The following is a 26,486-nucleotide window of genomic DNA, read 5'->3' on the forward strand; positions in this document are numbered from 1 at the left end:
AAGCAACTCCGGTCCGGCAATTGTCAATACCCCACCGCTGCCGCTGACGTGCGACGTCAATAAAAACCAACAGATCCCTTCAGAGAAAAGCATGCTCGACCCTGAAGGGGTCCACTGGTCTTTATAACCAGAAAACACTTTGTTTCCTAGGTTCGTTTTGATTTCGACTTGTCAAAAACGTACCAGTATCAAATTATAAAATCAAATTGCCTTATAATTTAAGATAGTGTTCATATGTATGACCAATATCATTATCGATTAAGATATAGTGTAAAGGGCGAAACTGATTTTAAACAAAAGAAATCATGCTATAACAATACACGGGGTTTTGAATAGCATTAAGACTTTAAATGTCTATCTGTCTTTCTTTGAAACCTGACACCAAGTTCTAGTTGTTAAACGCAGTCATAACAAAAGTCGTAGTGTTTTATTTTATCTTTTATCTATGGACATCATTTAAACTTCTTATTTTTAAAATGTCTTACAGCGTTAACTTTGCGATATTTTGGATTTTAATGCGCATTTATTGTAAGTATCGAAATTTTCAATTCATAATAATAGAAAAAAAATAAGCACAAACGCCACAACGCATTATTAAATATGCGCTCTTATTCCCAAATAAGATTACCAAAATTAATAAAGTTGTTTTAATTTATCAAAAAGGATGAAAAAATGTCGAAAACAATGATTTTTATGAAGGATACCGAGTTTAAATTGAAGGAAATGAGCATAAAACTTGGTATTTCTACCTTATGAGACTATAGTAGACCGCAGTAAATCTTTTAGCATTCACCAATCATTTAATATTTTTGCACTTTCAGCTATTATATACACGTTTACAATCTTGTTATCAGTAATGGCTATTTTCCATAAATGCCTTATTTAGTATGTCGTTAAAGGTATATAAGTCAAAACTGATATTTGTTATACATGTGTATGCATTGATTTTGAATAAGAGTGTCACTTTAATTCAGTCCAAAATCATTACGCTAACCTTCACAACTGCTTACTTTTAACGTACAATTGACTATAAATACTACAATTAAGAATATAAATTTATATACTTATTAGATCGAATTTGGTATAAACAGTATTCATTTTTTATAACAAATAAACATTGAGAACATACACATATGATATATAGAATTGAGGAGAAAGCCATCGGCTTTTATGAAACCTATTTTCTATCTTCTGTAAACAATACTAAAACAAATGAATTAATTCCAGCAAAACACGTATATACTGTGTAAATTGGTATATCGATAGTTAGAGAAAATGAAAAAAAAATGAATTATTAAATATGTTTAACATATGAGGAACTATATATGTCAGTATAAATCTGGTTAGAGAGATAATAAGTAAAATTTAAGAAGCTAATACAAATTTGGATGAAGCCTACTATCGCTTCCATTAAACAGCCATATACTTATCAGATCGAATATGTGTTAGGCTTACCACCGCTTACATTGAACAGCCAAATCCTTATCAGATCGAATATGTGTTAGGCTTACCATTGCTTCCATTACATAGCCATATACTTATCAGATCTAATATGTGTTAAGCTTACCAACGCTTCTATTGAACAGCCATATACTTATCATCGCTTCCATTAAACAGCCAAATACTTATCAGATCGAATATGTGTTAGGCTTACCATCGCTTCCATTAAACAACCATATACTTATCAGATCGAATATGTGTTAAGGTTACCATCGCATCCATTAAACAGCCATATACTTATCAGATCGAATATGTGTTAAGCTTACCATTGTTTCCATTAAACAGCCATATACTTACCATTGTTTCCATTAAACAGCCATATACTTATCAGATCGAATATGTGTTAAGCTTACCATCGCTTCCATTAAACAGCCATATACTTATCATATCGAATTTGTGTTAAGCTTACCATTGCTTCTGTTAAACAGCCATATACTTATCAGATCGAATATGTGTTAAGCCTACCAATGCTTCCATTAAGCAGCTATATACTTACCATTGCTTCCATTAAACAGCATGTACTTATCAGATCGAATTTGTGTTAAGTCTACCATCGCTTCCAATAAACAGCCATATACTTACCATTGCTTCCATTAAACAGCCATATACTTATCAGATCGAATGTGTGTTAAGCTTACCATCGCTTCCATTAAACAGCCATATACTTATCATCGCTTCCATTAAACAGCCATATACTTATCAGATCTAATATGTGTTAAGCCTGCCATTGCTTCCATTAAACAGCCATATACTAATCAGATCGATTATGTGTTAAGCCTACCATTGCTTCCATTAAACAGCCATATACTTACCATTGCTTCCATTAAACAGCCATATACTTATCAGATCGATTATGTGTTAAGCTTATCATCGCTTCCATTAAACAGCCATATACTTATCATCGCTTCCATTAAACAGCCATATACTTATCAGATCTAATATGTGTTAAGCTTACCAACGCTTCAATTGAACAGCCATATACGTATCATCACTTCCATTAAACAGTTATATACTTATTAGATCGAATATGTGTTAAGCTTACCATTGCTTCCATTAAACAGCATATACTTATCAGATCGAACATGTGTTAAGCTTACCATTGCTTCCATTAAACAGCATATACTTATCATATCGAATTTGTGTTAAGCTTACCATTGCTTCTGTTAAACAGCCATATACATATCAGATCGAATATGTGTTAAGCCTACCAATGCTTCCATTAAGCAGCCATATACTTACCATTGCTTCCATTAAACAGCATGTACTTATCAGATCGAATTTGTGTTAAGTCTACCATCGCTTCCAATAAACAGCCATATACTTACCATTGCTTCCATTAAACAGCCATATACTTATCAGATCGAATGTGTGTTAAGCTTACCATCGCTTCCATTAAACAGCCATATACTTATCATCGCTTCCATTAAACAGCCATATACTTATCAGATCTAATATGTGTTAAGCCTGCCATTGCTTCCATTAAACAGCCATATACTAATCAGATCGATTATGTGTTAAGCCTACCATTGCTTCCATTAAACAGCCATATACTTACCATTGCTTCCATTAAACAGCCATATACTTATCAGATCGATTATGTGTTAAGCTTATCATCGCTTCCATTAAACAGCCATATACTTATCATCGCTTCCATTAAACAGCCATATACTTATCATCGCTTCCATTAAACAGCAATATACTTACCATTGCTTCCATTAAACAGCCATATACTTATCAGATCGATTATGTGTTAAGCTTATCATCGCTTCCATTAAACAGCCATATACTTATCATCGCTTCCATTAAACAGCCATATACTTATCAGATCTAATATGTGTTAAGCCTGCCATTGCTTCCATTAAACAGCCATATACTAATCAGATCGATTATGTGTTAAGCCTACCATTGCTTCCATTAAACAGCCATATACTTACCATTGCTTCCATTAATCAGCCATATACTTATCAGATCGATTATGTGTTAAGCTTATCATCGCTTCCATTAAACAGCCATATACTTATCATCGCTTCCATTAAACAGCCATATACTTATCAGATCTAATATGTGTTAAGCTTACCAACGCTTCAATTGAACAGCCATATACTTATCATCGCTTCCATTAAACAGCCATATACTTATTAGATCGAATATGTGTTAAGCTTACCATTGCTTTCATTAAACAGCATATACTTATCAGATCGAATTTGTGTTAAGCTTACCATCGCTTCCATTAAACAGCCATATTCTTATCAGATCGAACATGTGTTAAGCTTACCATTGCTTCCATTAAACAGCATATACTTATCAGATCGAATTAGTGTTAAGCTTACCATTGCTTCCATTAAACAGCCATATACTTTTCAGATCGAATATGTGTTAAGCTAACCATCGCTTTTATTAAACAGCCATATACTTATCAGATCGAATATGTGTTAAGCCTACCATTGTTTCCATTAAACAGCCATCTATTTACTATTGCTTCCATTAAACAGCATATACTTATCAGATCGAATTTGTGTTAAGCCTACCATTTCTTCCATTAAACAGCCATATACTTATCAGATCGAATATGTGTTAAGCCATTAAACAGCCATATACTTACCATTGGTTCCATTAAACAGCCATATACTTATCAGATCGAATATGTATTAAGCTTACCATCGCTTCCATTGAACAGCCATATACTTATTATCGCTTCCATTTAACAGACATATACTTATCAGATCTAATATGTGTTAAGCTTACCAACGCTTCTATTGAGCAGCCATATACTTATCATCGCTTCCAGTAAACAGCCATATACTTATCAGATCGAATATGTGTTAGGCTTACCATCCTTTCCATTAAACAGCCATATACTTATCAGATAGAATATGTGTTAAGCTTACCATCGCTTCCATTAAACAGCCAAATACTTATCAGATCGAATATGTGTTAAGCTTACCATTGCTTCCATTAAACAGCATATACTTATCAGATCGAATTTGTGTTAAGCTTACAATTGCTTCCATTAAACAGCCATATACTTTTCAGATCGAATATGTGTTAAGCTTACCATCGCTTTTATTAAACAGCCATATACTTATCAGATCGAATATGTGTTAAGATACCATTTCTTCCATTAACCAGCCATATACTTACCATTGCTTCCATTAAACAGCATATACTTATTAGATCGAATTTGTGTAAAGCCTACCATTGCTTCTATTAAACAGCCATATACTTACCATTGCTTCCGTTAAACAGCCATATGCTTATCAGATTGAATTTGTGTTAAGCCTACCATTGCTTCCATTAAACAGCCATATACTTACCATTGCTTCCATTACAGCATATATTTATCAGATCGAATTTGTGTTAAGCTTACCATCGCTTCCATTAAACAGCCATATACTTACCATTGCTTCCATTAAACAGCCATATACTTATCAGATCGAATTTGTGTTAAGCTTACCATCGCTTCCATTAAACAGCCATATTCTTATCAGATCGAACATGTGTTAAGCTTACCATTGCTTCCATTAAACAGCATATACTTATCATATCGAATTTGTGTTAAGCTTACCATTGCTTCTGTTAAACAGCCATATACATATCAGATCGAATATGTGTTAAGCCTACCAATGCTTCCATTAAGCAGCCATATACTTACCATTGCTTCCATTAAACAGCATGTACTTATCAGATCGAATTTGTGTTAAGTCTACCATCGCTTCCAATAAACAGCCATATACTTACCATTGCTTCCATTAAACAGCCATATACTTATCAGATCGAATGTGTGTTAAGCTTACCATCGCTTCCATTAAACAGCCATATACTTATCATCGCTTCCATTAAACAGCCATATACTTATCAGATCTAATATGTGTTAAGCCTGCCATTGCTTCCATTAAACAGCCATATACTAATCAGATCGATTATGTGTTAAGCCTACCATTGCTTCCATTAAACAGCCATATACTTACCATTGCTTCCATTAAACAGCCATATACTTATCAGATCGATTATGTGTTAAGCTTATCATCGCTTCCATTAAACAGCCATATACTTATCATCGCTTCCATTAAACAGCCATATACTTATCATCGCTTCCATTAAACAGCCATATACTTACCATTGCTTCCGTTAAACAGCCATATACTTATCAGATCGATTATGTGTTAAGCTTATCATCGCTTCCATTAAACAGCCATATACTTATCATCGCTTCCATTAAACAGCCATATACTTTTCAGATCTAATATGTGTTAAGCCTGCCATTGCTTCCATTAAACAGCCATATACTAATCAGATCGATTATGTGTTAAGCCTACCATTGCTTCCATTAAACAGCCATATACTTACCATTGCTTCCATTAAACAGCCATATACTTATCAGATCTAATATGTGTTAAGCCTGCCATTGCTTCCATTAAACAGACATATACTAATCAGATCGATTATGTGTTAAGCCTACCATTGCTTCCATTAAACAGCCATATACTTACCATTGCTTCCATTAAACAGCCATATACTTATCAGATCGATTATGTGTTAAGCTTATCATCGCTTCCATTAAACAGCCATATACTTATCATCGCTTCCATTAAACAGCCATATACTTATCATCGCTTCCATTAAACAGCCATATACTTACCATTGCTTCCATTAAACAGCCATATACTTATCAGATCGATTATGTGTTAAGCTTATCATCGCTTCCATTAAACAGCCATATACTTATCATCGCTTCCATTAAACAGCCATATACTTATCAGATCTAATATGTGTTAAGCCTGCCATTGCTTCCATTAAACAGCCATATACTAATCAGATCGATTATGTGTTAAGCCTACCATTGCTTCCATTAAACAGCCATATACTTACCATTGCTTCCATTAAACAGCCATATACTTATCAGATCGAATATGTGTTAAGCTTACCATCGCTTCCATTAAACAGCCATATACTTATCATCGCTTCCATTAAACAGCCATATACTTATCATCGCTTCCATTAAACAGCCATATACTTACCATTGCTTCCATTAATCAGCCATATACTTATCAGATCGATTATGTGTTAAGCTTATCATCGCTTCCATTAAACAGCCATATACTTATCATCGCTTCCATTAAACAGCCATATACTTATCAGATCTAATATGTGTTAAGCTTACCAACGCTTCCATTAAACAGCCATATACTTATCATCGCTTCCATTAAACAGCCATATACTTATTAGATCGAATATGTGTTAAGCTTACCATTGCTTCCATTAAACAGCATATACTTATCAGATCGAATTTGTGTTAAGCTTACCATCGCTTCCATTAAACAGCCATATTCTTATCAGATCGAACATGTGTTAAGCTTACCATTGCTTCCATTAAACAGCATATACTTATCATATCGAATTAGTGTTAAGCTTACCATTGCTTCCATTAAACAGCCATATACTTATCAGATCGATTATGTGTTAAGCTTACCATCGCTTTTATTAAACAGCCATATACTTATCAGATCGAATATGTGTTAAGCTTACCATCGCTTTTATTAAACAGCCATCTATTTACTATTGCTTCCATTAAACAGCATATACTTATCAGATCGAATTTGTGTTAAGCCTACCATTTCTTCCATTAAACAGCCATATACTTATCAGATCGAATATGTGTTAAGCCATTAAACAGCCATATACTTACCATTGGTTCCATTAAACAGCCATATACTTATCAGATCGAATATGTATTAAGCTTACCATCGCTTCCATTGAACAGCCATATACTTATTATCGCTTCCATTTAACAGACATATACTTATCAGATCTAATATGTGTTAAGCTTACCAACGCTTCTATTGAGCAGCCATATACTTATCATCGCTTCCAGTAAACAGCCATATACTTATCAGATCGAATATGTGTTAGGCTTACCATCCTTTCCATTAAACAGCCATATACTTATCAGATCGAATATGTGTTAAGCTTACCATCGCTTCCATTAAACAGCCAAATACTTATCAGATCGAATATGTGTTAAGCTTACCATTGCTTCCATTAAACAGCATATACTTATCAGATCGAATTTGTGTTAAGCTTACAATTGCTTCCATTAAACAGCCATATACTTTTCAGATCGAATATGTGTTAAGCTTACCATCGCTTTTATTAAACAGCCATATACTTATCAGATCGAATATGTGTTAAGATACCATTGCTTCCATTAACCAGCCATATACTTACCATTGCTTCCATTAAACAGCATATACTTATTAGATCGAATTTGTGTAAAGCCTACCATTGCTTCTATTAAACAGCCATATACTTACCATTGCTTCCGTTAAACAGCCATATGCTTATCAGATTGAATTTGTGTTAAGCCTACCATTGCTTCCATTAAACAGCCATATACTTACCATTGCTTCCATTACAGCATATATTTATCAGATCGAATTTGTGTTAAGCTTACCATCGCTTCCATTAAACAGCCATATACTTACCATTGCTTCCATTAAACAGCCATATACTTATCAGATCGAATTTGTGTTAAGCTTACCATCGCTTCCATTAAACAGCCATATTCTATCAGATCGAACATGTGTTAAGCTTACCATTGCTTCCATTAAACAGCATATACTTATCATATCGAATTTGTGTTAAGCTTACCATTGCTTCTGTTAAACAGCCATATACATATCAGATCGAATATGTGTTAAGCCTACCAATGCTTCCATTAAGCAGCCATATACTAACCATTGCTTCCATTAAACAGCATGTACTTATCAGATCGAATTTGTGTTAAGTCTACCATCGCTTCCAATAAACAGCCATATACTTACCATTGCTTCCATTAAACAGCCATATACTTATCAGATCGAATGTGTGTTAAGCTTACCATCGCTTCCATTAAACAGCCATATACTTATCATCGCTTCCATTAAACAGCCATATACTTATCAGATCTAATATGTGTTAAGCTTACCATTGCTTCCATTAAACAGCCATATACTTATCAGATCGAATATGTGTTAAGCCTACCATTGCTTCCATTAAACAGCCATATACTTACCATTGCTTCCATTAAACAGCCATATACTTATCAGATCGAATATGTGTTAAGCTTATCATCGCTTCCATTAAACAGCCATATACTTATCATCGCTTCCATTAAACAGCCATATACTTATCATCGCTTCCATTAAACAGCCATATACTTACCATTGCTTCCATTAAACAGCCATATACTTATCAGATCGATTATGTGTTAAGCTTATCATCGCTTCCATTAAACAGCCATATACTTATCATCGCTTCCATTAAACAGCCATATACTTATCAGATCTAATATGTGTTAAGCCTGCCATTGCTTCCATTAAACAGCCATATACTAATCAGATCGATTATGTGTTAAGCCTACCATTGCTTCCATTAAACAGCCATATACTTACCATTGCTTCCATTAAACAGCCATATACTTATCAGATCGATTATGTGTTAAGCTTATCATCGCTTCCATTAAACAGCCATATACTTATCATCGCTTCCATTAAACAGCCATATACTTATCATCGCTTCCATTAAACAGCCATATACTTACCATTGCTTCCATTAAACAGCCATATACTTATCAGATCGATTATGTGTTAAGCTTATCATCGCTTCCATTAAACAGCCATATACTTATCATCGCTTCCATTAAACAGCCATATACTTATCAGATCTAATATGTGTTAAGCTTACCAACGCTTCCATTGAACAGCCATATACTTATCATCGCTTCCATTAAACAGCCATATACTTATTAGATCGAATATGTGTTAAGCTTACCATTGCTTCCATTAAACAGCATATACTTATCAGATCGAATTTGTGTTAAGCTTACCATCGCTTCCATTAAACAGCCATATTCTTATCAGATCGAACATGTGTTAAGCTTACCATTGCTTCCATTAAACAGCATATACTTATCAGATCGAATTAGTGTTAAGCTTACCATTGCTTCCATTAAACAGCCATATACTTTTCAGATCGAATATGTGTTAAGCTAACCATCGCTTTTATTAAACAGCCATATACTTATCAGATCGAATATGTGTTAAGCCTACCATTGTTTCCATTAAACAGCCATCTATTTACTATTGCTTCCATTAAACAGCATATACTTATCAGATCGAATTTGTGTTAAGCCTACCATTTCTTCCATTAAACAGCCATATACTTATCAGATCGAATATGTGTTAAGCCATTAAACAGCCATATACTTACCATTGGTTCCATTAAACAGCCATATACTTATCAGATCGAATATGTATTAAGCTTACCATCGCTTCCATTGAACAGCCATATACTTATCATCGCTTCCATTTAACAGACATATACTTATCAGATCTAATATGTGTTAAGCTTACCAACGCTTCTATTGAGCAGCCATATACTTATCATCGCTTCCAGTAAACAGCCATATACTTATCAGATCGAATATGTGTTAGGCTTACCATCCTTTCCATTAAACAGCCATATACTTATCAGATCGAATATGTGTTAAGCTTACCATCGCTTCCATTAAACAGCCAAATACTTATCAGATCGAATATGTGTTAAGCTTACCATTGCTTCCATTAAACAGCATATACTTATCAGATCGAATTTGTGTTAAGCTTACAATTGCTTCCATTAAACAGCCATATACTTTTCAGATCGAATATGTGTTAAGCTTACCATCGCTTTTATTAAACAGCCATATACTTATCAGATCGAATATGTGTTAAGATACCATTGCTTCCATTAACCAGCCATATACTTACCATTGCTTCCATTAAACAGCATATACTTATTAGATCGAATTTGTGTAAAGCCTACCATTGCTTCTATTAAACAGCCATATACTTACCATTGCTTCCGTTAAACAGCCATATGCTTATCAGATTGAATTTGTGTTAAGCCTACCATTGCTTCCATTAAACAGCCATATACTTACCATTGCTTCCATTACAGCATATATTTGTCAGATCGAATTTGTGTTAAGCTTACCATCGCTTCCATTAAACAGCCATATACTTACCATTGCTTCCATTAAACAGCCATATACTTATCAGATCGAATTTGTGTTAAGCTTACCATCGCTTCCATTAAACAGCCATATACTTAGCATTGCTTCCATTAAACAGCCATATACTTATCAGATCGAACATGTGTTAAGCTAACATTGCTTCCATTAAACAGCCATATACTTATCAGATTGAATATGTGTTAAGCTAACCATTGCTTCCATTAAACAGCCATATACTTATCAGATCGAATATGTGTTAAGCTTACCATCGCTTCTATTAATCAGCCATATACTTATCAGATCGAATATATGTTAAGCTTACCATTGCTTCCATTAAACAGCCATATACTTATCAGATCGAATATGTGTTAAGCTTACCAATGCTTCCATTAAACAGCCATATACTTTTCAGATCGAATATGTGTTAAGCTTACCATGGCTTCTATTAAACAGCCATATACTCACCATTGCTTCCACTAAACAGCATATACTTATCAGATCTAATATGTGTTAGGCTTACCATCGCTTCCATTGAACAGCCATATACTTATCAGATCGAATATGTGTTAAGCTTACCATTGCTTCCATTTAACAGCCATTTACTTATCAGATCGAATATGTGTTATGCTTACCATCGCTTCATTTGAACAGCCATATACGTTTCAGATCGAATATGTGTTAAGCTTACCATCGCTTCTATTAAACAGCCATATACTTATCTGATCGAATATGTGTTAAGCCTACCATCGCTTCCATTAAACAGCCATCTACTTATCAGGTCGAATATGTGTTAAGCCTGCCATCGCTTTCATTGAACAGCCATATACTTATCAGATCAAATATGTGTTAAGCCTTCCATCGCTTCCATTGAACAGCCATATACTTATCAGATCGAGTATGTGTTAAGCTTACCATCGCTTCCATTAAACAGCCGTGTACTTATCAGATCAAATAGGTGTTAAGCTACCATCGCTTCCATTGAACAGCTTCAAACGAAACTACGCTGTCTTTTGCATACACCTAAAGAGACGTCGTATGCAAAATTGCAATGTGTAAAACTAAATTAAAATATTGTCGACATAGCTTAAAGTTGCCTGCTTATGGGGCACAATATTTCGCAAAAATAAAAACGTCTCTTTTCGATCCACGTCACTCATTCTCGCTAATGACGTCACTATGATTTTACAATGATTGCGTACATTCTGGCTTATGCTGTAAGCGTATATGTCATCAAAATCACACGAACACACACAATATTATTCCATAGAGATGCATTACGTGTGCTTCTAATTTATTTATTTTTTATATAAAATAAAAGGTAAATGCTATGAACACTTCAAGTGGAAACAATTATCAAACGTCCCGCACCATTTAATTAACGTACTGTGAACCTAGTGCTAGGGAAGGGCGGGGATATTTGGCATTGACTCTGTAGCATGGCTGCTAATGGACAGCATCAATCAAATGACCTTGAAGCTAAGGAAGGGCTGGGATATTGGGCATTGACTATGTAACATGGCTGCTAATGGACAGCATCAATCAAAGTACCGTGAAGCTAGGGAATGGCGGGGATATTGGGCATTGACTCTGTAACATGGCTGCTAATGGACAGCATCAATCAAGGAACCATAAAGCTAGGGAATGGCGGGGATATTGGGCATTGACTCTGTAACATGGCTGCTAATGGACAGAATCAATCAAATGACCGTGAAGCTAAGGAAGGGCTGGGATATTGGGCATTGACTATGTAACATGGCTGCTAATGGACAGCATCAATCAAAGTACCGTGAAGCTAAGGAAGGGCTGGGATATTGGGCATTGACTATGTAGCATGGCTGCTAATGGACACCATTAATCAAAGAACCGTGAAGCTAAGGAAGGGCTGTGATATTGGGCATTGACTCTGTAACATGGCTGCTAATGGACAGCATCAATCAAAGTACCGTGAAGCTAAGGAAGGGCTGGGATATTGGGCATTGACTATGTAGCATGGCTGCTAATGGACAGCATCAATCAAGGAACCATAAAGCTAAGGAAGGGCTGTGATATTGGGCATTGACTCTGTAACATGGCTGCTAATGGACAGAATCAGTCAAAGTACCGTGAAGCTAGGGAATGGCGGGGATATTGGGCATTGACTCTGTAACATGGCTGCTAATGGACAGAATCAATCAAAGTACCGTGAAGCTATCGCTAGAGAAGGGTGGGGATATTGGGCATTGACTCTGTAGCATGGCTGCTAATGGACAGCATCAATCAAGGAACCATAAAGCTAAGGAAGGGCTGGGATATTGGGCATTGACTCTGTAGCATGGCTGCTAATGGACAGCATCAATCAAGGAACCATAAAGCTAAGGAAGGGCTGTGATATTGGACATTGACTATGTAGCATGGCTGCTAATGGACAGCATCAATCAAGGAACCATAAAGCTAAGGAAGGGCTGGGATATTGGGCATTGACTCTGTAGCATGGCTGCTAATGGACAGCATCAATCAAGGAACCATAAAGTTAAGGAAGGGCTGTGATATTGGGCATTGACTCTGTAGCATGGCTGCTAATGGACAGAATCAATCAAAGTACCGTGAAGCTATCGCTAGAGAAGGGTGGGGATATTGGGCATTGACTCTGTGACATGGCTGCTAATGGACAGCATAAATCAAAGTACCGTGAAGCTATCGCTAGAGAAGGGTGGGGATATTGGGCATTGACTCTGTGACATGGCTGCTAATGGACAAAATCAATCAAAGTACCGTGAAGCTATCGCTAGAGAAGGGTGGGGATATTGGGCATTGACTCTGTGACATGGCTGCTAATGGACAGAATCAATCAAAGTATCGTCAAGCTAGGGAAGGGCAGGGATATTGGACATTGACTCTGTGGCATGGCTGCTAATAGACAGCATCAATCAAAGAACCGTGAAGCTAAGGAAGGGTGGGGATATTGGGCATTGACTTTGTAGCATGGCTGCTAATGGACAGCATCAATCAAAGTATCGTCAAGCTAGGGAAGGGCAGGGATATTGGACATTGACTCTGTGGCATGGCTGCTAATATACAGCATCAATCAAGGAACCGTGAAGCTAAGAAAGGGCGGGTATATTGGGCATTGACTCTGTAGCATGGCTGCTAATGGACAACATCAAACAAAGTACCGTGAAGCTAGGGAAGGGCGGGGATATTGGGCATTGTCTGTGTAGCATGGCTGCTAATGGACAGCATCAACCGAAAAACCGTGAAGATAAGGAAGGGCGGGGGTATTGGGCATAGACTCTGTAGCATGCCTGTTAATGGAAAACATCAATCAAAGAACCGTGAAGCTAAGGAAGGCGGGGATATTGGACATTGACCCTGTAGCATGGCTGCTAATGGACTGCATCAACCAAAGTACCGTGAAGCTAAGGAAGGGAGGGGATATTCAGCATTGGCATTGTAACATGGTAGCTAATGGACAACATCAATCAAAGTACCGTGAAGCTAGGGAAGGGCGGGGATAGTGGACATTGACTGTGTAGCATGGCTGCTAATAAACAGCATCAACCAAATTACCGTGAAACTAAGGAAGGACGGGGATATTGGGCATTGACTCTGTAACATGGCTGCTAATGGACAGCATCAATCAAAGAACCGTGAAGCTAAGGAAGGGCGGGGATATTGGGCATTGACTGTGTAGCATGGCTGCTAATGGACAGCATCAATCAAAGAACGGTGAAGCTAGGGAAGGGCGTGGTTATTGGGTATTGACTCTGTATCATGGCTGCTAATGGACAACATCAACCAAAGTACCGTGAAGCTAGGAAAGGGCGGGGTTATTGGGCAATGACTGTGTAGCATGGATGATAATGGACAACATCAACCAAAGAACCGTGAAGCTAGGGAAGGGAGGGGATATTGGGCATTGACTGTGTAGCATGTCAGCTAATGGACAACATCAACCAAAGTTCCGTGAAGCCAAGGAAGGGCGGGGATTTTGGGCATTGACTCTGTAACATGGCAGCTAATGGACAACATCAACCAAAGTACCGTGAAGCTAGGGAAGGGCGGGGATATTCGGCATTGGCTCTGTAGCATGGCTGCTAATGGACAGCATCAATCAAAGAACCGCGAAGCTAGCGCAAGGGAAGGGCGGGGATATTGGGCATTGACTCTGTAGCATGGCAGCTAATGAACAACAGCAATCAAAGTACCGTGAAGCTAGCGCTTGGCAATAGCGGGGATATTGGGCATTGACTCTGAAGCATGGCTGCTTATGGACATCATCACCAAAGTACCGTGTAGCTAGAACAAGGGAAGGGCGGGGATATTGGGCATTGACTCTGTAGCATGGCTGCTAATAGACATCATAAACAAAAATACCATGAAGTTAGAGCTAGGGAAGGGCGGGGATATTGGGCATTGACTCTGTAGCATGGCTGCTAATGGACAACATCAACCAAAGTAGCGTGAAACTAGGGAAGGGCGGGGATATTGGGCATTGACTCTGTAGCATGGCTGCTAATAGACAACATCAACCAAAGTAACGTGGGGCTAGGGAAGGGCGGGGATATTGGACTTTGGCTTTGTAGCATGGCTGCAAATAGACAGCATCAACCAACGTACCGTGAAGCTAAGTAAGGGCGGGTATATTGGGAACTGACTCTGTAGCATGGCTACTAAAAAACAGCATCAATCAAATGATCATGAAGCTAGTGAAGGGCAGGGATATTGGGAATATACTTTTTAGCATGGCTGCTAATGGACAACATCAATCAAAGTACCGTGAAACTAGAGTTAGGGAATGGCGGGGATATTGGGCATTGACTCTGTAGCATGGCTACTAATGGACAGCATCAATCAAAGTACCGTGAAGCTAGGGAAGGGCGGGGTTATTGGGCAATGACTGTGTAGCATGGCTGATAATGGACAACATCAACCAAAGAACCGTGAAGCTAGGGAAGGGCGGGGATATTGGGCATTGACTGTGTAGCATGTCAGCTAATGGACAACATCAACCAAAGTACCGTGAAGCCAAGGAAGGGCGGGGATATTGGGCATTGACTCTGTAACATGGCAACTAATGGACAACATCAACCAAAGTACCGTGAAGCTAGGGAAGGGCGGGGATATTCGGCATTGGCTCTGTAGCATGGCTGCTAATGGACAGCATCAATCAAAGAACCGTGAAGCTAGCGCAAGGGAAGGGCGGGGATATTGGGCATTGACTCTGTAGCATGGCAGCTAATGAACAACAGCAATCAAAGTTCCGTGAAGCTAGCGCTTGGCAATAACGGGGATATTGGGCATTGACTCTGAAGCATGGCTGCTTATGGACATCATCACCAAAGTACCGTGTAGCTAGAACAAGGGAAGGGCGGGGATATTGGGCATTGACTCTGTAGCATGGCTGCTAATAGACATCATAAACAAAAATACCGTGAAGCTATAGCTAGGGAAGGGCGGGGATATTGGGCATTGACTCCGTAGCATGGCTGCTAATGGACAACATAAATCAAAGTACCGGGAAGCTAGGGAAGGGCGGGGATATTGGGCATTGACTCTGTAGCATGACTGGTATTGGACAACATCAATTAAAGTACCGGGAAGCTAGGGAAGGGCGGGGATATTGGGCATTGACTCTGTAGCATGGCTGCTAATGGACAACATAAATCAAAGTACCGGGAAGCTAGGGAAGGGCGGGGATATTGGGCATTGACTCTGTAGCATGGCTGCTAATGGACAACATAAATCAAAGTACCGTGAAGCTAGGGAAGGGCGGGGATATTGGACATTGACTCTGAAACATGGCTGCCAATGGACAACATAAATCAAAGTACCGTGAAGCTAGGGAAGGGCGGGGATATTGGGCATTGACTCTGTAGCATGGCTGCTAATGGACAACATAAATCAAAGTACCGGGAAGCTAGGGAAGGGCGGGGATATTGGGCATTGACTCTGAAACATGGCTGCCAATGGACAACATAAATCAAAGTACCGTGAAGCTAGGGAAGGGCGGGGATATTGGGCATTGACTCTGTAGCATGGCTGCTAATGGACAACATAAATCAAAGTACCGGGAAGCTAGGGAAGGGCGGGGATATTGGGCATTGACTCTGAAACATGGCTGCCAATGGACAACATAAATCAAAGTACCGGGAAGCTAGGGAAGGGCGGGGATATTGGGCATTGACTCTGAAACATGGCTGCCAATGGACAACATAAATCAAAGTACCGTGAAGCTAGGGAAGGGCGGGGATATTGGACATTGGCTCTGTAGCATGGCTGCAAATGGACAACATAAATCAAAGTACCGGGAAGCTAGGGAAGGGCGGGGATATTGGGCATTGACTCTGTAGCATGGCTGCTAATGGACAACATAAATCAAAGTACCGGGAAGCTAGGGAAGGGCGGGGATATTGGGCATTGACTCTGTAGCATGGCTGCTAATGGACAACATAAATCAAAGTACCGGGAAGCTAGGGAAGGGCGGGGATATTGGGCATTGACTCTGAAACATGGCTGCCAATGGACAACATAAATCAAAGTACCGGGAAGCTAGGGAAGGGCGGGGATATTGGGCATTGACTCTGAAACATGGCTGCCAATGGACAACATAAATCAAAGTACCGTGAAGCTAGGGAAGGGCGGGGATATTGGGCATTGACTCTGAAACATGGCTGCCAATGGACAACATAAATCAAAGTACCGTGAAGCTAGGGAAGGGCGGGGATATTGGGCATTGACTCTGAAACATGGCTGCCAATGGACAACATAAATCAAAGTACCGGGAAGCTAGGGAAGGGCGGGGATATTGGGCATTGACTCTGTAGCATGGCTGCCAATGGACAACATAAATCAAAGTACCGTGAAGCTAGGGAAGGGCGGGGATATTGGGCATTGACTCTGTAGCATGGCTGCTAATGGACAACATAAATCAAAGTACCGTGAAGCTAGGGAAGGGCGGGGATATTGGACATTGACTCTGAAACATGGCTGCCAATGGACAACATAAATCAAAGTACCGTGAAGCTAGGGAAGGGCGGGGATATTGGACATTGGCTCTGTAGCATGGCTGCCAATGGACAACATAAATCAAAGTACCGGGAAGCTAGGGAAGGGCGGGGATATTGGGCATTGACTCTGTAGCATGGCTGCTAATGGACTGCATCAATCAAGGAACCGTGAAGCTAAGGAAGGGTGGGGATATTGGGCATTGACTCTGTAGCATGGCTGCTAATAGACAACATCAACCAAAGTAACGTGGGGCTAGGGAAGGGCGGGGATATTGGACTTTGGCTTTGTAGCATGGCTGCAAATAGACAGCATCAACCAACGTACCGTGAAGCTAAGTAAGGGCGGGTATATTGGGAACTGACTCTGTAGCATGGCTACTAAAAGACAGCATCAATCAAATGATCATGAAGCTAGTGAAGGGCAGGGATATTGGGAATATACTTTTTAGCATGGCTGCTAATGGACAACATCAATCAAAGTACCGTGAAACTAGAGTTAGGGAATGGCGGGGATATTGGGCATTGACTCTGTAGCATGGCTACTAATGGACAGCATCAATCAAAATACCGGGAAGCTAGGGAAGGGCGGGGATATTGGGTATTGACTCTGTAGCATGGCTACTAATGGACAGCATCAATCAAAATACCGGGAAGCTAGGGAAGGGCGGGGATATTGGGCATTGACTCTGAAGCATGGCTACTAATGGACAGCATCAATCAAAATACCGGGAAGCTAGGGAAGGGCGGGGATATTGGGTATTGACTCTGTAGCATGGCTGCTAATGGACAGCATCAATCAAAATACCGGGAAGCTAGGGAAGGGCGGGGATATTGGGTATTGACTCTGTAGCATGGCTGCTAATGGACAACATCAATCAAAGTACCGTGTAGCCAGCTAGGGAAGGGCGGGGGTATTGGACATTGACTCTGTAGCATGGCTACTAATGGACAGCATCAATCAAAATACCGGGAAGCTAGGGAAGGGCGGGGATATTGGGTATTGACTCTGTAGCATGGCTGCTAATGGACAGCATAAATCAAAGTACCGGGAAGTTAGGGAAGGGCGGGGATATTGGACATTGACTCTGTAGCATGACTGGTATTGGACAGCATTAATCAAAATACCGGGAAGCTAGGGAAGGGCGGGGATATTGGGCATTGACTCTGTAGCATGACTGCTAATGGACAGCATCAATCAAAGAACCGTGAAGCTAGGGAAGGGCGGGGATATAGGGCATTGACTCTGTAGCATGGCTACTAATGGACAGCATCAATCAAAATACCGGGAAGCTAGGGAAGGGCGGGGATATTGGGTATTGACTCTGTAGCATGGCTGCTAATGGACAGCATAAATCAAAGTACCGGGAAGCTAGGGAAGGGCGGGGATATTGGACATTGACTCTGTAGCATGACTGGTATTGGACAGCATTAATCAAAATACCGGGAAGCTAGGGAAGGGCGGGGATATTGGGCATTGACTCTGTAGCATGACTGCTAATGGACAGCATCTATCAAAGAACCGTGAAGCTAGGGAAGGGCGGGGATATTGGGCATTGGCTCTGTAGCATGGCTGCTAATGGACAGCGTCAATCAAAGAACCGTGAAGCTAGGGAAGGGCGGGGATATTGGACATTGACTCTGCATCATGGCTGCTAATGGACAGCGTCAATCAAAGAACCGTGAAGCTAGGGAAGGGCGGGGATATTGGACAATGACTCTGTATCATGGCTGCTTATGGACAACATCAATCAAGGAACCGTGAAGCTAGGGAAGGGCGGGGATATTGGACATTGGCTCTGTAGCATGACTGCTTATGGACAGCATAAATCAAAGTACCGGGAAGCTAGGGAAGGGCGGGATTATTGGGTATTGACTCTGTAGCATGACTGCTAATAGACAACATCAATTAAAATACCGTGAAGCTAGGGAAGGGCGGGGTATTGGACATTGGCTCTGTAGCATGACTGCTTATGGACAGCATAAATCAAAGTACCGGGAAGCTAGGGAAGGGCGGGATTATTGGGTATTGACTCTGTAGCATGACTGCTAATAGACAACATCAATTAAAATACCGTGAAGCTAGGGAAGGGCGGGGATTTTGGGCATTGACTCTGCATCATGGCTGGTAATGGACAGCGTCAATCAAAGAACCGTGAAGCTAGGGAAGGGCGGGGATATTGGACAATGACTCTGTATTATGGCTGCTTATGGACAACATCAATCAAGGAACCGTGAAGCTAGGGAAGGGCGGGGATATTGGACATTGGCTCTGTAGCATGACTGCTTATGGACAGCATAAATCAAAGTACCGGGAAGCTAGGGAAGGGCGGGATTATTGGGTATTGACTCTGTAGCATGACTGCTAATAGACAACATCAATTAAAATACCGTGAAGCTAGGGAAGGGCTGGGTATTGGACATTGGCTCTGTAGCATGACTGCTTATGGACAGCATAAATCAAAGTACCGGGAAGCTAGGGAAGGGCGGGATTATTGGGTATTGACTCTGTAGCATGACTGCTAATAGACAACATCAATTAAAATACCGTGAAGCTAGGGAAGGGCGGGGATATTGGGCATTGACTCTGTAGCATGGCTGCTAATGGACAGCGTCAATCATAGTTCCGTGAAACCAGCGCTATGGAGGGGCGGGGATATTGGGCATCGTCTCGGTAGCGCCGTCCATAAGTGTAGATTTGTACTTGCTATGTGTGCTTTCTTGGGCGGTTCTCATTTAAAAAAATTAACTTAAGTATATTTCCTAAAATGTTAATTGTCATATTTTAAGAAAATTAAGTGTTTTTAATATTAACGTATGTTTACTTCATAAAATTAATGAAAACAAAAATATAAGATAGTATTAAGTAATTTCATATTATGACTAGTGAGCTATTTTATTCTGAAATATGACTAACGTCAGACATCAACATAAGAGATGTTTTGTGAATATAATCCCAGGACCCTTAAAGCTGCACTCTCACAGATATACAATTTTACAACTTTTTTATTTTTTGTCTTGGAAAGAGCAGATTTTTGCGTAAATATCTGCAAACCAATGATATATGATTGCAGACAAAAAATCAGATCGTAGATTTTCATATTTCCGTTCGAAAATTAATGTTTTATGGCTTAAAGCGTTACTAACGGTTTAAGAAAAATGCATGAAACATCAATTTTTGAACTTAAATATAAATATTTGCGATCTTAGTTTTTGACAGCATGTCTTATATAACTGCTTTCCATTGATTGTCGAAAAAATGGCTCGTTCCAGGACAACAAAAAGTTGTCAAAACGTTCAAAACGTGAGAGTGCAGCTTTAATTTGTTTTAATGACTTCTCTTTGAACCTATCGCAGCATGTCAAGATTGTACGCTGCCCGCGGAGACATTTGGCACGTGGGAAAGCCCCTCTCTTGGGACAGTAACCATATCCGGTAGTACGCCAAGCTTGACGTTCACAAGGACATTTACCGGGCAGACTGTCACAGTTAATGAGATGAAATGCCATGAGATAAGCGGTTCCAAGTATATTTTAATGTAAGTATCAGAATTCTTCTTTCGGGTATTTTGTCAAAAGGGTTAAAACTGCGCTCTCATAGATTGATTTTTTGACAAATTATTATTTTTTGTCTTGGAATGAGGCATTTTAGCCTAGTCTGTAAACCACTGTTAGACTGCAGATGCAAAAAATAAAATAAGTTGTCAACACGTTCAATCTGTGAGAGTGCAGCTTTAGTATATACAAATTCATTTTAGCTCGATTGTGACGAAAGCTAAGCTTATAGAATCACTCTCGAGTCCGTTTCCTGGGCAGAAACCAGTACTGTGTCCTTTGTTGAGAGGCCATGAGAAAGTACCCCTGATGGGGATCGAACCCACAACCTCTTGGGTGAGAGGAGGACACCTATACCACTAGACCACTCTCACCTCAGTGCAGCTTTGGGCAAAAAAAAAAATCGGCACTTTTCCAAACAATTGAGATCTGTTCTATTGTGTATTATTTTATGTGACTGGATTTATAGTATTGATGCAAATATCAGCCGATTCTGAAATTCTAGAATTAAAAAGGTCAAAACTGTCAATCTGTGAGACTGCAGCTTTTAGGATACAATTTGAAATAACTGAAACATTAGTTATATGTCATGAAAATCGTTCACAAACATCCAGAATTTCACTTATACCCCGCAAGCCGGTAACCTCCCCGCCCCCACCCCCTCCCCTAACATGCATCAATATATAGCGCCAAATGCATTGATGTTTTAATTAAAACTAGCAGATATTCCTATATTAAGGAAAGTTGATTATAATGCTCACATATATAATGGACTTAAAATATCCCGAAGCCGTTGGATCTTGAAAATAAATTTCGAGAATACACAAATTTGATAAATCTGAACATCCGAAAATCAACTATGAACAACTTATGTTAAGCATGTCTTTGTCTCTTTCTTTCAGTTCTACAATTGGTGTAGATACGTTTTCTGGAAATGACCAAGTCTTCTTATGGATGTGCGTTGAATTCATACAAGCCAGTTTATACTCCTACTACTTCTACTTGCATTCAGGTGCTGTATAACCTTTAACGATACACAGTCATTTGATAGAACCGAACTCCTAATTTGATGTCATATGACCTGAAATACATTTGGTGACATTTAACCAAAAATACTTATTTTTAGTAAGATTTATCAATGGGGTCACTCCTACCAATGCTCAAGCATAAAATAACTATGCATTACTGCAGATTTAATGTCAGAAAATCTCGAAAGGCCTAAATGAAGAAATGAACTTATGATTTAGTGTCATATGACCTGAAATACATAAGTGACATTTAACCTAAACTTATTTATTTTTTCTTCAGATTTATCAAAGGGGTTACTCCTTCAAATGTTTTAAAAATCACAAAATGTATTTCAGTTCATATGACACCAATGCAGGAGTTTATTCCTATCGTAAGCGTAGCGAACGAGCCCTTCATAATAATCAAAAATATTACTTCAGGTCATCTAACTGTCTTTGAATACTACCTCTTTGGCTGACACATTGTCAACGCAAAGTCTGACGCAGGGACTGTCTATCGGATGATTGACAGTGGGCGGACCTTTAAACACCAGTGACAATTAACATTTTTATTAAATAAGCTTAGTACTCAATAATCGCCTATCTGCAATTCCATTGGCTAAAAATGTAGGTTGTATTCTTAAAAGGATAAGTGCCTTTTTCGATTTATTTCCTTGTTGTTATACAGAGGTGGAGGCTGGTTTCGATGGTTACCGACTGTACGGTGGCCCGAGCGACACAACGTTAACTGCAGACGTTTGTAGCTCTACTCCGGATATGTCAGAGTTTCACACAATGATCAAAACAGGTATGAACACTATCCATGAATTAGCAATAGGTAAGATATCCGAACGAGAATGAAATACCGTCACATTGAACAAAAACTACTGTCTATGAATTCAGTGTTCAGCTATGGTTAGTCAAGAACTGACAGTCCAGTGATACAACCATGCTACTGCGACTAACACTACTATTATTGCTACTACTGCTACTTTTTCTGTTACTTCCACTTCCACTACTGCTTCTACTCCTTCTTCTACTGCTACTGCTACCTCCACTACCACTACCACTGCCACCGCCACTACCACTACCACTACCACTACCACTACTACTACTACTACTACTACTACTACTACCACCATCATCACCACTTCCACTACTGCTACTACTGCCACTACCACTACCACCACCACCACCACCACCACCACTACCACTACCACTACCACTACCACTACCACTACTACTACTACTACTACTACTACTACTACTACTACTACTACTACCACTACCACTACCACTACCACTACCACTACCACCACCACCACCACTTCTACTACTACTACAACTACTACTACCACCACCACCACCACCACCACCACTACTACTACTACTACTACTACTACTACTACAACAACTACAACTACTACTACTACTACTACTACTACTACTACTACTACTACTACTACTACTACTACTACTACTACTACTACTTCTACTACTACTACTACTACTACTACTACTACTACTACTACTACTACTACTACTACTACTACTACCACCACCACCACCACCACCACCACCACCACCACCACTTCTACTACTACTACAACTACTACTACCACCACCACCACCACCACCACCACCACCACCACCACCACTACTACTACTACTACTACTACTACTACAACAACTACAACTACTACTACTACTACTACTACTACTACTACTACTACTACTACTACTACTACTACTACTACTACTACTACTACTACTACTACTACTACTACTACTACTACCACCACCACCACCACCACTGCTACTACAACTACTACTACTACTACTACCACTTCCACTACCACTACAACAACTAGTGCCATAAATACAAATACGTTATCGCTAATGTCACTTTTCTAAAACATTTAATTTACATAAATAACAATCAATATATAATACATAAGATAATGAACACGAACATAAGTTACGCTCAGCCTTATAAACATGTAAATTATATATTCGAGGTAACGAAATGGACGCCGTCAATGCGGTAGAATGCCCAGATCCGCTTCTAGGCACCTTCATATACAATATAACGGACTCCACTGGTACCTACTGCGGTGGAGTCGATACGACAACGGTGAACGCATGTGACGCAGCGACGGAACGTACACACGTGCACGTGGATAACACAGGGTGTACCAGCAAAATCCCATTTCATTCAAGTAAATTTGCCTTCAAATACCCACGCGAAGATTAATTCAACCATGTGTAACAAGTCTGAAATGGCCTATCCAAGTTATCACAAATCAATAATTATGACTTAGTCTTCATTCAGATACCTTTCAGTTGAGATTTAAATCAAACGGAAACTTTGTTGTAAACGTCCCATACTTTGGCCATTTTGGCATTTATGCACCAGTCAATTGTACCCCCCCCCCCCCCCCAGGATATACCAGGAAAATGGGCCGTGTTTTTTACCTACCAGGTGGCCAAGCGCCAGTAAGGAACCACAAGAGGCAAATACTGGCGCCGCAGTGCCGGGTGAATGCGGTTGTTTTGTTTTCGCGCCAAAACCAGCGGGGAATGGGCCTTACCTAGGGTCCCTGGGGTGCGGTGGAATTTGGCGGGGATTTTACCAGCAGTTTGTCCCCGCAGGGCGGGGATCTTACCCGGGCTTGGCTGGACCGAAAGTCAAAGTCCCCGCTATTCCCTGGACCTGGAGGCGTGGTTACAATTGACTGGTGCATTATTGAGTATAATTTGTACAGGTGTACCACAAACACGCAAAACGTATTCTTTGTAGCAGGCGGTCAGTTGGGATGCATCGTTAGCATAGCATCAACGGGCACTTCATATGCCTCCCTGTACAACCTAGATGCCAGTCCCAGCGTACAGTTCATTTGTGTGGTATGACCATTTTATTTTTTTGTCAAAATTATCAATGAAATATTAATATTGGTTTACGTAATATTTCACTGATTTCTTAAATTGCATATGGCTTATTTTACCAGGAACAAGGCGAATGACGTAACTTACAATGGTGTTAACATCTGCGTCTAACTCAAAATAAAGTCTAACCCAGTTGGCTCAAACTCTTAGCGAGCGTTAAAAATACCTCGAACCTAGAAAATTTCGAGCCAAGCGGGAATGCTTATCTTCTGAATATAGAAATCGGTTCGAGGAATTCGAGCTAAGTGAGTTCGAGTCAACGGGGTTCGACTGTAGTGTCTACCAATTATGAGCATGTAAAAACACTTTTGATTATTTTTTATAAGCGATACTCGTTTATGGCTATTCCACTGGCACCGGATTTTCAAACTCAATCATTTTTTTTTAATCTAATAATTCTAAACAAGAAATTAAAATACCGAAATTGTGAAAAAATATTGATTTTTTTTCAAAATAAGCATTTTGTACTGCGCATATATATATATATATATATATATATATATATATATATATATATATATATATATATATATATATATATATATATATATATACATTTCTAACAATTTTATTTTTTTTAAAAACGAGTTATCCTGTGCCAGTTGGCCATCCACTTCGATTGTGTCCAATAACCCAACACTGTCGTACCACAGGTCATCACAGAGGAGACAGATTCGACCTACCTGAGCTACATAGCTGGAGATTGTGAATCAGGTCAAACTGCCACAACGCTTTTGACGGGAGGAGCAACGATGATTCTAACGAAACAAGGTAAGATAACTTGTTTGGTAGTAGTACACGTTATGTTTTAATTCATTGATAATTCATAATCCAAAAAAATGTTTAATATCAAACAGACGACAAAAGTTGATATATGCTCAAATATTGTCTGCCAAGATTTTGAAAAATAACGCTTTGCTTAAGTAACGATTTATGTAAGTAAAAAAGGTTTAAAAGTTAAATTATCAATAAGCTTCTGTAAGAGTCCTTCGGGGCGTTTTATTGTAAGTGTGAAAACCTGCAGGAGTCATTTACCTGTTCACGTGTTGCTGTCATTATCAATTGCGCGTATACTTCGGCTTTTAAGACATTTTTTTCCCTTTTCAGTTTCATGTAAGCTGCGGCAGGCAAGCCAAACATTAAAGTTTGTTAACGGTTGTGTTGTCACATTTCCTCCTTGTTTGCAATCCATTAATTAATGGATTTCCTACCTCTGAAACTGACAAATAATGGATTTTCTTCTTTTAAAACTGACAAATAATGGATTTTCTTCTTTTAAAACTGTAAAACTGACAAATAATGGATTCCCATATTTTGAAACTGACAAATAATGGATTCCCTTCTTCTGAAACTGACAAATAATGGATTCCCTTCTTCTGAAACTGACAAATAATGGATTCCCTTCTTCTGAAACTGACAAATAATGGATTCCCTTCTTCTGAAACTAACAAATAATGGATTCCCT

At 39.3% G+C, this 26,486-nt stretch overlaps 1 protein-coding gene across 1 annotated transcript; it reads left to right on the forward strand.

Moving 5' to 3' along the window:
• Window positions 1-430: 430 nt before the first annotated feature.
• On the forward strand, window positions 431-26,220 carry LOC128223334 (uncharacterized). Its single transcript, XM_052932610.1, has 8 exons — window positions 431-528; window positions 20,872-21,052; window positions 21,971-22,080; window positions 22,764-22,883; window positions 24,094-24,294; window positions 24,876-24,979; window positions 25,675-25,792; window positions 26,129-26,220. The coding sequence occupies exons 1-8, from the start codon at window positions 477-479 to the stop codon at window positions 26,218-26,220; spliced, it is 978 nt and encodes a 325-aa protein (XP_052788570.1). The 5' UTR covers window positions 431-476.
• Window positions 26,221-26,486: the final 266 nt, after the last annotated feature.

This window comes from Mya arenaria, chromosome 17, assembly GCF_026914265.1.
Source record: "Mya arenaria isolate MELC-2E11 chromosome 17, ASM2691426v1".
Taxonomy (NCBI): domain Eukaryota; kingdom Metazoa; phylum Mollusca; class Bivalvia; order Myida; family Myidae; genus Mya; species Mya arenaria.

Bases quoted from the DNA above. Each gene is read 5' to 3' on its own strand.
- LOC128223334 (XM_052932610.1), top strand. From the start codon at position 477: ATGTCTTACAGCGTTAACTTTGCGATATTTTGGATTTTAATGCGCATT. The intron at 21,053-21,970 runs GTAAGTATCAGA...TCTTTCTTTCAG, and splicing joins GGTTCCAAGTATATTTTAAT to TTCTACAATTGGTGTAGATA. The intron at 24,295-24,875 runs GTAAATTTGCCT...TATTCTTTGTAG, and splicing joins CAAAATCCCATTTCATTCAA to CAGGCGGTCAGTTGGGATGC.